The sequence below is a fragment of the Helicoverpa zea genome, chromosome 30 (genome assembly GCF_022581195.2).
Source record: "Helicoverpa zea isolate HzStark_Cry1AcR chromosome 30, ilHelZeax1.1, whole genome shotgun sequence".
Lineage (NCBI taxonomy): Eukaryota > Metazoa > Arthropoda > Insecta > Lepidoptera > Noctuidae > Helicoverpa > Helicoverpa zea.
In genome coordinates, this window is record NC_061481.1 from 2,827,459 (window position 1) to 2,846,268 (window position 18,810).

At 37.7% G+C, this 18,810-nt stretch overlaps 2 protein-coding genes across 3 annotated transcripts; both read right to left on the reverse strand.

Annotated features, from left to right (window-relative positions):
* Positions 1-2,717: 2,717 nt before the first annotated feature.
* LOC124644355 (zinc finger protein 44-like) lies at positions 2,718-11,579 on the reverse strand. Of its 2 annotated transcripts, none has more exons than XM_047183665.1 (8): positions 11,360-11,579; positions 8,581-9,534; positions 6,552-6,745; positions 6,077-6,190; positions 4,984-5,196; positions 4,096-4,201; positions 3,537-3,638; positions 2,718-2,943 (listed from the first exon to the last, which is right to left on the reverse strand). In XM_047183665.1, exons 1-8 carry the CDS (start codon positions 11,456-11,458, stop codon positions 2,800-2,802), a joined length of 1,926 nt encoding a protein of 641 aa, XP_047039621.1. In that variant the 5' UTR covers positions 11,459-11,579; the 3' UTR covers positions 2,718-2,799. The 2 variants fall into 2 exon arrangements, with proteins under 2 accessions (XP_047039621.1, XP_047039622.1); XM_047183666.1 differs by having other exon boundaries at positions 2,780-2,943; positions 3,537-3,601.
* Positions 11,580-12,326: 747 nt separating this feature from the next.
* Positions 12,327-18,739, reverse strand: LOC124644682 (zinc finger protein 320-like). The gene is made up of 9 exons (XM_047184187.1): positions 18,565-18,739; positions 18,384-18,497; positions 17,346-17,963; positions 16,681-16,895; positions 15,490-15,594; positions 14,053-14,259; positions 13,625-13,736; positions 13,133-13,234; positions 12,327-12,702 (listed from the first exon to the last, which is right to left on the reverse strand). The coding sequence occupies exons 1-9, from the start codon at positions 18,658-18,660 to the stop codon at positions 12,556-12,558; spliced, it is 1,716 nt and encodes a 571-aa protein (XP_047040143.1). The 5' UTR covers positions 18,661-18,739; the 3' UTR covers positions 12,327-12,555.
* Between the last annotated feature and the right edge of the window lie 71 nt (positions 18,740-18,810).

Sequence of the window (18,810 nt, forward strand, 5' to 3'; positions counted from 1 at the left end):
CCCCCAACTGCGATTGGTCAACCTGTTTTATTTTTATGCAGTTAGGATATTTTATTTATTTACAAATACTTATTAAATATAGAAGAAGACGCGTTTTAAACGAAAAATAAACTGCCCTGTTTTCCATAAAAGTCAAAATTTTACGGCCTTCGCCTTACCCTTAGACCGACTTTACACTTGTAAAAACTCACATAATTAACTTACGATAAAATTACAAATGTAAAACCCTTTAGTAAGTCACTTACAGTAATTTCTTAGAACTTCTTCCAGTTACGGAAGTCGCTTACGTAATTTTTATGGAAGATGCTTACGTATTATTACGGAAGTTACTTCCGTAATTTTTACGGAAGCAACTTACAAATGTAAAGTCGGGTTAATAATACTAATACATTGTCAAACGGGCGTTGTTTTATAAAAATCTAAGCAAGATTCCACCAATATATCTCGTGGTGTACTCGCTCTAGCAAACAGTAACACATTGCGTGTGAACATTACTAACATGTCCGCGAAACTTGCTAGCTGTGAACTCGCGCTGTCACGACCAAATGAACGCGAATTTTGGTAGAATCTCGCCTAGTTAGGTTCATAACTGATTGAAAATACGTCAAGCGTATCGTAAGGGTCCGCGTCCGTCGTGTAAGACAGACCGGCTCGGAGAGGAGAGCAAATTCTTAACACGTTAAAAATTGAGTACTTAATATAAATAATAAGAGGAGCCGACCGGCTCCGATAGCGTACTTTTTCTCGGTCTTGCTGACGTTTGGCTCTAATTGCATCTCACGCAGCCGATCGGAGCTGACTCCGGTCTGTGTGAAAAGAAAAATGCGCGCCGATGCTCTCCGAACCTCTCCTATCTGAACGGACCCTAAATGTATCATCGACTAGCGCACAATCGGTTAGGTGTGAATGATTCAATGTTTTATCGTATACTAGCGACCCGCTCCTGCTTCGCACGGGATATATAGTATTTAGGGAAGAGTATTTCCCCACTATTTAATGCACGTTATTATGCATATAAACCTTCCTCTTTAATCACTCTACCTATTGAAAAAAAACCGCATCAAAATCCGTTGCGTAGTTTTGAAGATTTAAGAGTGCAGAGGGACATAGGACAGAAAAAGCGACTTTGTTTTAAACTGTGTAGTGATTTGTCATTTTGGCGTTACGCGACCGATAATACGCGACGTATTTTCCGTCAGAATATGAACACCTTCATACAGAAAAATAGTGAGATCAAAATAGTATTTTAGGTATTTTAACTACTTAAAAAATTGACCTTAATTATTAAACACTTACCTCTACACAAAATGTGGTATAGGAATACAATTTTCAACGATTCTACCACATAAATACTAGAATCTCAAACTACATTGGACAGAAAGGGTTCCATATAAGGAACACGACATTGAGCTTTATTTCATTATTATTTATACACAGATATATTATTATAGATTATATTCTAAAACCCCTGTAATAGGGACACAGCTGAGTTTTCAAAAACTCTTCACAAATCTCTCGTCAAATAAGTGTGCCAGTCTGAAACCAGGCATTTAACGCCTCGCGCACATACGAAGTACAAAAAGAGGTGTTATATGTAAGTGTGATCACAATGCTATGTGTCTGTCTGAGACACTGTAGCTCTTAAACGGTTCAACCGATTTGCATACGGTTGTTTAATATGACAGCTGGTGTTCACACACTTTATCTACTGTGAAGTCAAAATACCCAACTTTGCAACGGCAATGTTAATTGACGACAAAATACACACAATAAGAATGAGTTTTACGATTGAATTATAACGATAAACAAACCATAAACAGCCGTATTCTTGCCGCATATTTTTAAAATCGGCGATTTGACAACTGAAAATTTGACGATCACCGGTTATCGTTATAATTAAATGGTGCAATAAGCATGACGAATAAAAGGAACATAATTAGTCAGCCTTTTAGATAAACTTAAAATAAAGTATACGTACTTTTTCTCTACATTACTTTTAGGTAGAAATAAATAACCTTGTCATATATTACATATCCGTCATAAGTCCCCACTCTCAACCTTACAACTAATTCGTTACATTTTAGTGCATTTTTTATAGTCCGTCAAAAAAAATACGTGTCCAATATTTTTTGGTAATCTAGAAGACGGACTAATTAGGCTGGCAATACAAGGACCGCTTAAAGCAGTCAGCGGCGACAGCTTCCAGCTGTCGACTGCAAAGTGAACTGCAGAGTTCTATGGACGCACATACACAAACCGCTGAGCAGTTGCAACTGGCTCGGGCGGTCAATAGCTTGATGCTGGTCCTGCTCCATAGGACTCACTGACACTATCAAATTATTGTGAATTTAAAATTACACCCGCTAGTAAAATTGTGTTCTTCTTTTGATTGTTTGTTTGTAACTCTGTACAAAACATAAACTGATTTGTAAATGTGAACACCATGTAGCATTTTAATCTTTTTTTTTTATTCTCATATTCTTTGTCTATTGTGATTCTACATGATCTTCGCATGTTATTATAGTATGTATCAATACATACAAACTGTAATACCTATTATTTTTAAAAGAGTAACCATGGAGTTTCTTGCCCGTTCTTCTCCATAGGAAGCTACTTTTGGAATGGGCAACTAGAATCAAATTTATTTATAATTTTTGACGTTCATAAGTGCTTGTGAAGGCCTACATGAAATAAGTGATTTGACTTTGACTTTGACTTTGAAGCTGTCGCCCCTGACTGATACAAGCGGTCCTTAGAATTACAATTTTTTTTACCTTGTTATCACGTAACTTTATTTATTCAGTTGCTGTCATCGGCGGAGTGTCGTCGCTGCACGTGTTTTCTGAGCGTGTATTGCACGGCGAAGCGCTTGCTGCACTGCGCACATTGAAATGGCTTCTCGCCCGTGTGAGACCGAATGTGGCTCAGCAGCGCGCTGCGGAACTACACAACAACAAGACATACGCTTTTAGGTAAAGTAGATTAATATATTAAATTGTGTAATTTTACGAATCATGCTGTTTAACAGTTATTATTGAAGATATTTTTAGCGCCAAAAATCTTTGTTGCACAATATTTTTTTGTAATACTGATTGACTAGGTGGCGCCTTATAGAAGACATTTTCAATTTTTTTTATTTCTCTTAACAACGACCTTTCGGTTATAAGTGGTCGCTGATTGACTGTAGTTTATTTGAATGCAGATGGTTTTTATGTTTCTGAATATGCAAGTCCTTTCGTATATTTGCTCTTATTTTATTATGGCCCTTTTACACTAGCAGATTTTCCGCGCGACAACCCTCGGCTAGTATCTACAAGCATTATCAAGCATATGTGAGCGACAGCGAAACACCCGTGAAATTTGTCGTACTGAATGTAGAATGTGTCGCGCGTATCTCGGGCGTATATGCTCGGTTTTGCTACGCATAACGAAAATCAGTTTCTCTGAAATATAGCCCCATTCCTTTCATCCCCGAATACATAAGTATTTTTTGAATAATTTTAAAAGAAATTAGGAATAACTGTAGACATACTCACATAGAATCCTTTGCTGCAGCAGGGACAGATCTTGTCTTTGGGTCGCACGCTGTCGTCATGCTTCTCTATATGGGTTTTCAAAGCAGTTGCATTAGTGAAAGTCTGAAAATTTAATCATTTTCTCATAGATTTTAATTTTTAAAGAGGTTTTAGCAGTGACGCATACAAATGTATCTTCTGGTCTACTAGCTCTATACTCCATTTGAGAAGGAATTTAACTTAGGACTCAAGTAAGTAAATATTAAACAACTGCTTAAAACAATTTTTGAATTTGAATTGATTGATTCAAACTGACTTTTTAAAAGTCATATCAAGATTTTTTATTACTCTACTCAAATTAAATAAGTATAAACAGCAACTTATACAATTTGTTACATACAAAATTGTTCGTGCACAATAGTTGCAATTTCGTGGATACTTTAGAAATGTTCGCATGCAATTTGTCATTGCCTACAAGAGTGAGTAGACCAGAAGAAACCGGAGTCATGCCTTTATCTATAAACAACACTTATAGCAACCAATATTAAATTGTAAAGTTTTAGGTACAATAAAAGCTCACCTTATCACAAATGTTGCATGTGTTTGTAAGGCCATGTTTACGTGCCACGTGACGCTGAAGGTAGTCCTCATTCAGGAACTTGCAGTGGCATTTGTCGCAATCAAACCTACAAAACATTGTCATGTTTGGTTTGTAGAAAACACTGGTATATTTAGTAGCTAATTTCATCCAGATATAATTTACAAGGAATGTGTAAACAAAAACCCCTTTTAGGGTTGATTTATATTAGGCCGGGCCGTGCCGTGTCCGGGCTTTTATGAAATTTTAAAGACGAGCATCGTTTGTGGCCCGGACGGGCCACGGATCATGCACTGTGTAAATATATATAACATAAACTGCTTCATACAAAATGTATGTAACGTTTTACATCCGCGCCCCGTACGAGCCACGTACACGGCACGCCCCGGACACGGCCCGGCCTAATATAAATCATCCCTTAATGTGCACAGAAATTAGACATAAACCATCATTAAGTTTGGATATCAAACCAAATTAAAAGTAGTTATATAGTGATTTAGACTTGTAAGTTTTACTCACGTAAATAGGTTACTTAATTACGATATGGTTACAAATAAAAAACCCGCTTACAACAATAACTTAAAACTTCTTCCAACTTACGGAAGCTACTTCCGTAATTTTACGGAAGCGACTTACAAGCATAAAGGCTGCCCACCCACGATCAGAAATCGGCGACCTTTTTAACACACTAAGCGAACGTACTTGGTGTGCTCTATTGCAATAGTGCACGCACACATTCTACAAAAAGTCGGTCAAATAATCGCAGTAAGATTGACCTACAAAAATCACCCTACAAAAAATCGGACGTGGGCTGGCAGCCTAACCATTTGCAAAATAAAAGTACAGTGTAGGTAAAAATGAAATACTTACGGCAGCTCCTCAAACAAGCAATGCGTCTTCCTCTCCATCAGATGCCGGCTGTATTTATCAAGATCGGAGAAGTGCACCTTACACTCGGAGCAGTAGGTGCAATCCTCCGGCCTCGGATGTGCGTACTGCATGTGAGCGTTGTAACTGCTCTTGTCTTGGAATAAACGGTTGCAGAGAGTGCAAGAGAATGTCTCTAGTTTTTCAATATGAGTTCTGAAATTTAAGATAAGTCCTTATAAAGCCTCTCCATCGTCTTCCGAGCCAATTCCCAACTATGTTGGGGTCGGCTTCCAGTCTAACCGGATGCAGCTGAGTACCAGTATTTTACAAAGAGCGACTGCCTATCTGACCTCCTCAACCCAGTTACCCCTTGCTTAGACTGGTGTCAGACTTAATGTCGGCTGTATGTATCAAGATCGGAGAAGTGCACCTTACACTCTAACTTCCCCACTCAGAGACATTTAATGATTACTTAAGTCACTCCTTAGTGACGGAATGTCATACAAATCCTTCACTAAGGAATGGCTTAAGTAACCATTAAATGTCTCTGAGTGGGGAGGTTAGTGCTTTTTCTTCACATAATTTAACTTTAGATGTGACGTGATTTTATCGTTCGCGCTAATAATATAATAAAATCCTCTAAGTTATATTCTTATTTTATGTAGGACCTGTTTGGCGTCAAAATTCTTACAATTAGGCCTAGTTAACCAACAACATATTATGTATATTCAACATAAAACCACTGTTTACTTTGCCAATAAAAGGTGAAAATTCATTGTTAACAGTTATATTAACAATTTTTGAATTAATACATTATTACATTTTAAGATATACCACCTCCTCCTAAAGACAAGAAATCACAAAAAAAAACATATTTGCATTATCTAAAATATGTTGTAAAATAAATAATAACTACTTTTTTTTTAACAACGTCAAAAATCATCAAATGACCCCTCCCGCTGTGGGTTAGCAGCGGAGAGGGAGTGTCAGACTCTTACTGACTAAAAACCGTCGTGTTCCGTCATAGGCCTTTTGTGTACCAGGGCCGCGGTATCTCTTTCGAACAACCCGCAGCCCCGGAATAACTACTTACGCGGTATGTTCCTTCAAACTATCAGTACTAGTGAATGTCTCGCCACACTGCTCGCATTTCGGCAGCTCTTTATAAGCTATGCCGTGGCGGTAGTATATCGCTGGAGATTTTGAACTGAAACAAGAAATAATAGCTTGAAGGATTCGTGTTAAACTCCCATGTTCCATGCTCTAGCTGAGCATAAAGATGGATAGTAGTACTCCATTTGAGCAGGGGCTAAGTAAGCATGAGCAATTTAAAAACTCAGCTTAAAATTGAATGCTTCCAAAAAACAATCCAAATACAATAAATAACAATTACTTAGTCAAGGCGTTGTAACATTATTTTCTTTCTTTCTTTAGCGCATTATGCACCAAGGTCGCGGTAACTAGTGCGAACAACCCCGCAGCCCACTTTCCCGGATGCGCCCACAAAAAATAACAGTAAAAATACAGCCTCCTCCTCTTCGGGAAGTCGGCTCACATGTACTACTCACCCGTCGACATAGACTCTGGGCACATCGGCGTGGTCGTGCTTCGCCACGTGCGCGTCGATGAGGAACCGCCGATGCTCCTCGAACATGCACAACTTGCATCTGTAGCCGCGGTAATGTGCGGAGTGGTGGAACTCGTAGAAGTCTTGCCGGCTGAAGCGAACGTCGCATATTGGGCAGACTAGTTGACCGGGGAACTGGAATTTTTAGGGGGAAGTTAGTTGTGTTTCGAGTGTATGTAGGAATAGTAATCACTACATAGTATAAACGAAGTCGCGTTTTCTGTCCCTATATCCCTATGTCTCTTTGTACCTACGCTTTTTTTTTTTTTAATTAGCCTATGCTGTCCCACTGCTAGGCCTCCCCCAAAACCTTCCACTTTTCTCTATCCATCGCTGCTTGAGGCCAGTCCGAGAGGAAGCTGTCCAAGTCTTCCCTCCAGCGTTTCCTTGGTCTCCCTCTCGGTCGCCTTCCATCCTCCGGGATCCACTTGTGGTTATATTGGCCCACTTGTCCGGGTGCATTCGACAGATGTGACCCGCCCAATCCCACTTCAACTTTGCAGACTTATTGCCCACATCGAGTATGCCCGTCTTGGACCGGATAATGGTGTTGCGTATCCGGTCGCTAAGCCGTATGTTGAGCAGGCTACGCTCCATGCTTCTTTGGCATACTTTTAACCTGGACTTTTGAGATTCGGTCAAAGACCAAGTCTGAGCGCCGTAGGTTAGGATGGGCAGAATACACATGTCGACTAGTTTTCGCTTCAGCGATAAAGGGAGCTCACCCTTCATAAGCGACTTCATGGACCAGTAGCTCTTCCAGGCGTTTTCGATCCGTCGATCGATTTCCTTGTCTTGCCTGTTTTCGAAGGACACTAACTGGCCCAAGTAGATGTATTCGTCGACATGTTGTATCTCTTGCCCATCTACCTCGACCCTACGTTTCGCGCTATTAGTCATTACTTTAGTCTTTGACCGGTTCATCACAAGCCCGACTTTGAGGCTGGCGGAGCTCAGCTCTTGTTGTTGCAGCTGTGCTAAATGTGCGAGACTAAACTAATGGGCCTGTAGTTGTTTATATCGGCTTTGTCTCCTTTTTTGTGAAGAAGTATGATGTTCGAGTGGCACATCATGTCTGGGATCTTGCCAGTTTTCAATATGTTATTGAATAGACTAGTGAGGTGTGGAATAAGTGTAGCTGAGCCGCGTTTTAAGGATTCAGTAGTAATGCCATCTTCTCCAGGGCTTCTACCATAATGCATCGTCTTAAGGACTCGATGCACTTCGGACCTTGAGATAGGTGTAATGTCGTCTGAGTAGTGGTATGTAAGGTCTGTAAGGTCTGTACCTACGCTTAAATCTTCAAAACTACGACAGCCGATTTTCATGCGGTTTCAAGAGGAAAGTTTATGTATAGTAGAGAAACACTAATAATTTTAGAGGTGACCGTATACTTTATGTACCATATTTTGTTTAAACTTGCTAATAATCTCTCATAATAAATAAAAAAATCGTCGTGGTGGCCTACTGGGTAAAGACCCAACCTCTCAAGTATGAGGGCGCGGGTTCGATTCCAGGTCAGGCACCAATGCAACTTTTCTAAGTTTATATGTACTTTCTAAGTATATCTTAGACAACAATTACTGTGTTTCGGATGGCACTTAAACTGTAGGTCCAGGCTGTCAATGAACATCTTTGGCAGTCGTTACGGGTAGTCAGAAGCCAGCAAGTCTGACACCAGTCTAACCAAGGGGTATTGGGTTGCCCGGGTAACTGGGTTGAGGTGGTCAGATAGGGCAGTCGCTCCTTGTAAAGCATTGGTACTCAGCTGCTACACTGGAAGCTCAGCTACATCCGGTTAGACCCCAACATAGTTGGGAAAAAGGCTCGGAGAATGGACTTACTTAAGTAAAACTTACGAGTGCAAGGGCGCTGTACAGTGTACAATGTACATATTGACCTACATATCATCAACAGGCAAAATTTATCAAAATAAAATTACATAAGTACTATAGTCCAAAAATACTTACATCAGTATGTTTATCAAAAATATGTTTATTAAGTTGTTTCTTGTCGATGTACCCTAGGATACATTTTTCGCATTTATAAGGGCGACTTTTATACCTAGGCGCATCCCTCTCTTTTTCTCTAGCTTCAAGCATTTTTTCTTCACTTAAACGTAATACTGTGTATTTTTTCTCATTTGATTTTTTATCTTCAGTATTAGTTGGTTCTTTGGCGCCATCATTTGGGCCAACGTTGCTTTCTGTGTCCTGTTTAGCCTTTTTGGTGGATTGTCCGTCAGAGGGACTGTCTGAGTCCTGTCTTACCCTTTTGGTGGTTGGTCCGTCAGTGGAACTTTCTGCATCATGTTTAGCCACATTTGAACCAATATTGACTTTGCTTTCTGAGTCCTGTCTTACCCTTTTAGTGGGTTGTCCGTCAGCGGGACTTTGTGTGCCTTGTTTAGCTACATTTGAACCAACGTTGGCTTTGCTTTCTGAATGGTATCGTACCCTTTTGGTGGATTGCTCGTCAGCGGGATTTTCTGTTTCTCGTTTAGCCACACTTGAGCCTATATTGGCTTTGCTTTCTGAGTCCTGTCTTACCCTCTTGGTGGTTTTTCCATCACCGGGATTTTCTGTAACTTGTTTAGTTACATTTGGGCCAATGATAGCTTTGCTTTCTGTGCCTTCTTTCACCTTTTTGGTAGTTTGTCGGTCAGCGGAACTACTTTCATACTTCCTCTTGTTTTTGTTCTTCGAATCATTATTGTTATTGTTGTTTATTTTGTCTTTTGTTTTCGTGTCTTCTTTCACAGATTTAGATTTGGGATTTTCGTCTATTATGACAATTCTTGTATTGTTGTTATTCGCATCATCTTTGGTTAAATCAATTGAGTCCTCTGAATCGTAATTAAAGACTTTGTCGTAAGTTTTTTTAGTGTATGTACTCAAATTTGTTAAGGATATAATGTCTCTTAACTGAAAAAAAAATTTTTAGGAGAAAATTTGGAAAAAAAAATAAACAAAAAATATTTTTGTTTTATTTCTTCTGAATTCTAAAACAGTCATAATTTTATTTTGAACATCTAAACCATGCTTTCATACAAATGCATTATGTATAATTGCTGGGCAAATGCCAGTCTCATAATGGCATCAAGGCAGAATTTCAGGCGCAGCTATTTTCGAAAAAGAAGTACATATTATCAATCCATCAAGTATCTACTTCATTTTTCAACACATAATTTACTTAATAAGATTGCCTACATAACATTTCATGCTCTACACTTTTCGCCATTGCACATTAAAAACACATTAAAATAAATTATAATAAAAATTTAAATCAAATGCATTGCATTAACAATCAAAGCCATTTCAAAAATAAAATTTCAGCCTTAAACCTAACGCTAAAGATACAATTTTCCTTGCAACTAATATACTTTTAATCTGCCATTCCATAATCAACTCTATTTTATACACATTACAATTTATTTTCAATCTACACAAATATATTCAGCCTATACCTTCTTATGGGCTATCTGAAAACTGATTTTTTCAGCGATAAACACTTGATTTTTGAAATTATATATTTTGGCAAACATCGCTCTGCATTCCCAACAGACTTTGAGGTTATTCAATTTTATCTAAAATAATAATAATGAAAATATGAGATCACTGGTACACAGCTACATCCGGTTAGACTGGAAGCCAACCCCAACATAGTTGGGAAAAAGGCTCGGAGGATGATGAAAACATGAGAAAATTTACCTAATCCTTACTTATATTGTAAACTAGCCTGTTTCAAGCAGTTTCACCCAAGTCCGGTGGGAACTACTGCCCGTACCGCGATAAATTATAGTCTGTGTTACTCGAGAAGAGAGTAGTTTTCCAAAAGTCAAAGAATTTTTGTAAATCAGTTCAGTGCTTTTAAAGCCTATTAGAATAGTTGTGAAAGTATCTCTATCCAGTTTTCAGATTAGAACTACATTGAACCAATTTAAATGTATCTTAGTACAGCAACAGTCCGGAGCCTAATAATGTAACTAAAAATCCTAAACTACAGTGACATAGGCTATATTTTATCCCGGTATGTGATGCAGAAGTTCCCACGGGACACAGGCGAAGTCGCAGGCAAACGGCTGTCCCGTTACTATTATTTATCATAAAAAAAATATGTTTAATTATTACTTATTGCGATAGGCCTTATAAATTTTATTTTATATGCGGTTTTTGAGTTTCTAAAATAATAATATAATGGGGTCATGTGTTTGGTATTATGTGTCACAGTGTGTGTGTGTGCACATTGTTTATCTGTGTTATGTGTGCAATCTTAGGATGACCTACTGACCTACTTAATATAACTGACACATACAGTCTCTTAAATAATAATATTACAGTATTTTAAAAAGCCTTAAAATGCTAGGCGCTCGACAAAATAGAGCTACATATTTGATATATTGCTGGTAAATGAATCTATGTATTATGCACAGCAAAAATATTTTTTTATGTATTTTTCAAAGAATATTGGGCCAAGGTCAGTGGCCGATTAGCGATTAATATAGTTATTTATTAGGTAAAGTTCATATCTGACTGAAAGTGCATCGAGCGTATCATAAATCACATCATTGCCTATGTATTTGTGAATGATTGAATGTTTTATCATATATTTTTCTATATTGGCGTAACGCGACCGATAAATCGACGCATTTTACGTCGTCAGAAACGAGCCTTCCCTTTGGCAGAATTCAAAAGATAGTGTGTCATATTCGCAGTTCGATATTCAAAAAGGAAAATAAACGTCACTTACTTTTCCAAACCACTCTAGGAAAATAGATTTGTTCCGTATTTTGGTCACTGGAATCAATTTCCGATCGACGCTCAGGCATGTTGAGCATAACTGAGACATGATGGCGTGCCTAGACTATTACTTTATGCAGACGAAAATATAGAAAAATTGGGCATTTTAAGTCATAATCACTGATTTTAGAAAGATGAAAAATTGTTTTCTCATTACAAAAACAAACAAATAGGAGGTTCTTATTGCACCATAGACTAGTAATATGGTGGACATTTGACATCTGAGTGACGCGGGCATACAATGTTGCTAGTAATAAAAATTTACTGGCATAGACATTATAGGAGCTAGTTTAGTACAGACTGCCCAGTATGTACCTAAAGCTACTGTTGTTAGAATGTCAGCCCCATTTGTTAAGTGGTCGCTAAGTACGTTTTTAATCAACAATAAATAAACTGTAGAAACAGATCCCGAACAAATTGGGATAGATGTTGAAACGAAATAATATGTTCAATAAATATATTTGATAGCCGTTTTCCCGCGGTTTCACCCGCGTCCCGTGGAAGCTACAGCCCGCACCGGGATAAAATATAGCCTATGTTACTCGCAGATAATACAGCTTTCTAATGGTGAAAGAATATTTAAAATCGGTCCAGAAGTTTTTGAGTTTATCCATTACAACCAAACAAACCAAGTTTTCCTCTTTATGATATTAGTATAATGACTTTGTAACGATGTTCACTTTATTCTTGACATAAAATAAATACAAGCACAATATGTATTCATTACATTTCCCTCCATCTTTTTATTGAGAAGGGCGCAGTAATAAGGATAAGGATAAGAATAACCGGGCAAGTAGGTCGAGAACTCGAGGAGGTCAGTTAGGCAGTCGCTCCTTGTAAAACACTGCATCCGATTAGACTGGAAGCCGACCCTTACATAGTAGAGAACAGGCTAGGTAAAAATAAAATAACAGTAAAACCGTGTCGATTTTTTTTATTTGAACATAAATAATTTCCGTCACATTGTAAATTATTCATAAATAAACAGCATCAATATTTACTATTTATGTCTAGCACGAAATTCTTTGCGCCAAGTTGCGCAATCACAAAAAACCCTTTGCGCAAAGTTGCACAACATCACACTTCTTTTGCGCAACAGCATACAGCTTTTGCGGAAAGTTGCGCAACAGTTTTTCTACATCCCCACTACTTCTTACGCCCCCCACCTCTATGTACAAGTTTAATATGCGTGTACAAAGAAGCCGATTGTTTGAAAGTGTCGCCACAATCTGCACACATGTACGACCGTTGATCAGAATGAATTAATTTGTGCATCCGAAGCATTGCTAGTGTCTGTGGAAAAGAAAAACCGAAAATAATTAGATTGAGTGCCCACGTCCGATAAACGGTGGCCGACTTTTTGTAGGAGAAAACTACATATTTATTACATAAAGAGAAATAAACATATATACATACTATGACATTTACTCGCATTAACACTTGACACGTAAAATATTCTCTAAAATCGAGATGAAATCGATACTTCCAATCCAACCCAAGGGTCACAGTCTCTTTTAAATACTTTTCTATACCCTAGAATTTACGGAGAACAGTCTTATCTAGGGGTATTGAATTGCCTGGGTTGAGGAGGTCAGATAGTCAGTCGCTCCTTGTGGCACACTGGTACTCAGCTGCATCCGGTTAGACTGGAAGCCGACCCCAATATAGTTGAGAAAAGGCTATGAAGATGATGGATTTTCGGTATAAAAGTCGCTATACTTACATAGAATTTCTTGTTACATATATTACATGGATGATCTCTGGTCCGGCTCAAACCATGATGTATCTGTTTATGGCATTTTACCCGCCAATCTGATATGAAAAGCTGTGAAAATATAATAAAAAATGGTCGAAAATCCACTTAAGCTCATTTTAATGTATTTCTATACTAATCACGGAGAGAGGAAAGATAGCGGAGATGCTATAAGGAAGGTAGGTCAGGCGCCTTTTTATAGGTCAAGCAACGTACGGTAGGCGTGATCAGTTACTAGAACTAACGAAACGTTCGGGTTCCTTGTCAAATCAAAACCAATCTGTCAAATATTGGCGATTTTATATTGAAAATAATGGCCGGATTCCATAGAAGGTATGTAAGTGCGGAGCTAGTAACATTCCTCGTCCCCCTCGCACCCGCATGTTGTCGCGCTACTTTCTTAGGAGATTTTGCGTTATGACATCTCCGCTAGTCATTTTGTTCTCCATGTGAAGAATTTACCTTATTGCATAAATCACATTTAAACTTAGATTTCCGTAAATGGTAGAAATTGTAATGATTTCTGCAGTACAGTTTGGACGCGAATTTTTTCTTACACACTGGGCATGGGTACCTGAAATTGTAAAATGAAATTACAAATCTGTCATTTGAACATCTTTGGCAGTCGTTACGGGTAGCCAGAAGCCAGTAAGTCTGACACTAGTCTTACCAAGGGGTATTGGGTTGACCGGGTATCTTGGTTGAAGAGATCAGATAGCAGTCGCTCCTTGTGGCACACTGGTACTCAGCTGCATCCGGTTAGACTGGAAGCCGATCCCAACATAGTTGAAAAAAGGCTCGGGAGATGATGATAACACAGGTTGACCTAATTAAAGTGTGTTCAAAAGTCTGATGAGATGATGATGATGACGAAATATATTTATACTTACACATTCTCAGCATGGTTAGTACTAGTTCTCAAATGGCTCCTATATATAAATATATTCTTATACTGAACATTACATACACTGCAGTAAGCCAGTTTCTTAGCTAAGTTCTCATTATGTTTCGCCATATGAGTTTCTAGACGTTTCTTAGTGTTAAAAGATCGCGTGCATATATCGCATATGAATTCTCTTTTGGCGGAATGGGTGCGTCTGAAAAAAAAACATACTGTATTTGGTTACTTATGTAGTCTATTTTATCTATATTTTGTATAAGACAGACATGTGTTGCTGGGGAGTTTGTTGCGCCACTTCTTCTTCCCAGCAAAAACACATAGGAAGTGGTGAAGGGTGGGCGTTTCAGGGGCTGTCACATTTAATTCTGACGTTCGAAATATGCTGATTGTCAGCCTACTTTGAATAAACGTTTATTATTTTATTTTTGATCTTTACTTATACAGGGTGTGTCGTTCACAATCACATTAAATCCTATCGCATGTACTTTATGATATTCTATGGCGAATTGTAAAAAAAATAATCTAATCCATTCAGTGGTTAACCACTGGAGTCATTTTTCGTTTTTATAATTTATAACATCATGTGTAAAGCAGAGATAAAGTTAGGAGTATAGAATGTTTTGATCAGTTGACAGCATTCAGTTTTCAAGGGAGAATTTCAGTCGTTTGTAATGACTGACTTTTATATGGTGTTCTAATTTTCGCACATTTTTATTCTATTTACTTTGTTTGAAAAAAGTCGTGGTGGCCTAGTGGGTAAAGGACCAACCTCTCAAGTATGAGGGCGAGGGTTCGATCCCAGGTCAGGCAAGTACCAATGCAACTTTTCTAAGTTTGTATGTACTTTCTAAGTATATCTTAGACACCATTGGCTGTGTTTCGGATGGCACGTTAAACTGTAGGTCCCGGCTGTCATTGAACATCCTTGGCAGTCGTTACGGGTAGTCAGAAGCCAGTAAGTCTGACACCAGTCTAACCAAGGGGTATCGGGTTGCCCGGGTAACTGGGTTGAGGAGGTCAGATAGGCAGTCGCTTCTTGTAAAGCACTGGTACTCAGCTGAATCCGGTTAGACTGGAAGCCGACCCCAACATGATTGGGAAAAGGCTCGGAGGATGAGGAGGATGATGAGGATTTTTTTACGTATTTTTCTTTTTTCTTTGTGTTAATCGACATATATTAACCAGTATATTAACGCATTTCATTTAATGTGATTGTGAACGACACACCCGATATTATAAAGAGGAAAAATTTGATTGTTCGTTTGTTTGACACGAAATGGCTCGGAAACTCCAGAACCGATTTGAAATTTTTTACACTATTGTGAAGCTACACTCTTCCCGAGTAACATAGGCTATATTTTATCTCGGTACGGGCAGAAGATCCCAAAGGACGCGGGTGAAAGCTTGTATAACACAAAATACTTACGCTTTATGTCTTCTCAAAGTATCTTTTCCCTTGAATTTCTCTCCACACTCGTTACAATACAGCGTGTGTACAGATTGGACATGTTCCTCAAGTTCTTTTGCATTCCTTTAAATAAACAAAATAAAAATTACTTTGTTTATATTTTTATCTATAATAAATACTACTTTCTGCCATCAAGATATTACACTTATTTCTAGATAGATTAAGCGGATTAAGCTCGCGGTTGTATATAAACTATATTTTTTCATTAAGTGTGCAATAAAGAATAATAATAGATTGTTAAATTTATTATAGATATTAATAGATAGTTATGTACACAATGTTGTATAGTGATATTTAAATATTTGTATACGGTTCTTCAAACCATACAGACAGAATTGTGTTGCTGGGGAGTTTGTTCCACCACTTCTTCTTCCCAGCAAAAACACATAGGAAGTGGTGAAGGGCGGGCGTTTTGGGGGCTGTCTTTTGTATTGACGTTCGAAAAGTGCTGATTTTCAGCCTACTTTGAATAAATGACTTTTGATTTTGATTTTTTGATTTAAAAAAAAATAATTGATAAGTTAATCCATTTGAGTAAGCATTTAACTACGAAAAACCGGCCAGCAATCGATTATCGGACGTGGGTTTAGAGCACACTAAAAACTTTTAATAGGCCGATAGTTTGTTTGGCCTCATAAATCAGTTAATATTATATTCAGATAAATGGTATAAAGCACATTAAAAAAACTGAGTGTTAAGCCAATGTCAGACTGTCTGAAAACATTGATTGATATCAAAGATTTTCTTTAATTTTTTTTTTCATTCGTCGGGTCAGCTGTTGGTCAACTGTTTAAGGCTCGAGCAGACCGGATGCGTATGCGTAACCACGTCGTAGTCACGCGCGTAGTTACGGCGTAACCATGAGTTGTAATGTATGGAAATGTATGAGACAGGCCACACCGCTTGTGTAACGTAGACGTGCGCGTCGACGTAATGCGTAGCCATACGCAATGCAGCTCCCAAGATACAAACAGGCTGTTAGTGTTGTACAGTCAACTTCAGGTCAGTGGTAACAGTTTTATAGGAGAATCGTACTTATTACAATTGAGTTAAGGTGCATGACAGTTACCACTGATGTGCAGTCTACCGTACTGTGGGTGATGTTGCTCTTAAGTGTAATTTCTCTAGGCATTTTTTTGTTCTACTCACCTGACAACAACACTACACTGATGACAATGTATCCTATCCACCGTATCATCAGCATGTTTGACTTTACAGTGACTGACAGCGGCACTAAGTTCATGTACAACATGAGTACATATAAGACAGCTGTAGCGCACATAGTGAGAGTCATAGTGCTTGGTTAGTGACAACTTGTAAGGGAAACGGATGTTACAGACTTTGCATACGTCATTTCCTATGCTCTGGAATAGTAAAAAAAAGCAAATATTTTTCACTGACACTGCGTAGAAAATGTAGGTATACTTATATTCTCTTGTAAACAGTTGTGAAGCTACCTACTAACGTTTCGTAACAATGTTACTCACACACGCATGTGCTCGATGCGCGACACTCAGTACCGACTTAAAGACAGCCGGAACTTAAAGAGCTTTTATCGGTGCTAAAAGCTCTTTAAGTCCCGGCTGTCTTTTGAACAGCTTTGGCAGTCGTTGCAGGTAGGCAGAAGCGGAAAAGTCTGACAACCGGTCTTACCAAGAGGAACTGGAATGCCTGGGTAACTGAGTTGAGGAGATCAGATAGGCAGTTGCTCCTTGTAAAGCACTGGTACTCAGCTGCATCTGGTTAGACTGGAAACTTACCCCCACATAGTTAGGGATAGGCTAGGCATATGATAATTATTTTTATCAACTTACCGGATCATGTTTTTTCTTAACATGTAAATTATAAGTTTCCTCTCTCATAAAACCGAGAACACAGGAATCACATTTGAAAGGTAATTTCATATAGTTATGATGATTTCTCTTTTCTTCTCTTAGTTTTATCATCTCTTCTTCACTTAGAACTACTTTTACAAACTTGTTTTCACTCTCTTTCTCTTCAATATCAGCTTTGTGTAAAACCTTTTTAGATTTCACACGTTTTTTCTTATTTATTTCAGTTTGAACTAACTCTTTGGTGGGTTTTGTGTCTATTGTCTCTGTGTAAACGTTTTGAGGTTCATTTAAAGAATTATCTATGGGTATTTTGTTTGATATTTTCTCTGGTTTTATACTTTTGTCTATAGTAGTATTAATTTCTTCAACGTAAATATTTTCTATGATATCTTTAAAGTCTGACTTATCTATACTGTCATCAGTGTCCAAATGCTCTATATTGTCATCGTTCTCATCTATTAATTCTTGTTTTATCAAATCTGTCTCAGCTTTTGGTATGTGGTCACATCTGTTAAGCGGATCAGTGTCAAAATTGTACTTGTAATCATAAGACAGTGTTGTGTGTTGAGTCAATGTAGATAGACATTTTATATTTGTCTGTAAAAAGTATATAAATTATTCACATAAACAATTAAATGTGGTAAAGAATTAATTAGAAACTAACTGTTTCATTCTCATCCCATGGGAACTACTGGAATAAATATATAGCATAGAATAAGCATCAACAGTAAAAGAATTTTTCAAATTGATTCAGAAGTTTCAGAGATTTTTTACCAACCAAAAGAATATTTCCTCTTTATTCTGTTTCTTCTTTCGTGTCGATGACATGTCATATAGTGATTTTAGCGGCATATTGGGAGCGAGAGCACTGCCGTGCCTACACATATTACGTTAGTATAGATACAAGACAAAGCTGCCAGCACATAGTTATCGAACGATTGTCAGCAATCAGGAGGATATTTAATGCCATTAAATAGTATTCTTATTAAGCTAAAAAATATTTATGGGACTAAATACCTGTGTACTCTGTAATAATATATTCTGAGCTGTTTGCGCTCTTTTCTTAAATCTGTGGAACTTGTGAAGAATACTCAAGCATTCCCAACAAACTGCATTTGTAGACATGTTTAACTGAAATAATGTTTTTTTTTATTAATGTACGTAATGTTATTAAAAAAGTACAATTTTATTCTATTACCTCTACGAAATGTAAATTATGTAGTAGCTCTTCTATTTCTCGTAAAGGAATTAAACGGCGGTCCGTACTTAGGCATGTCGAACATATATCATTCATTTTTGTTTATTTATAAAAATAAACTCAATTTTTGGGCAAAATAAACAACACAGAACAACTGACAATACTTACTGACATTGAAACAACAAATGTTTTTTTTTTTTAATATTTGACGGATACGTCAAAACAATATTTGTTTGATACAATGGA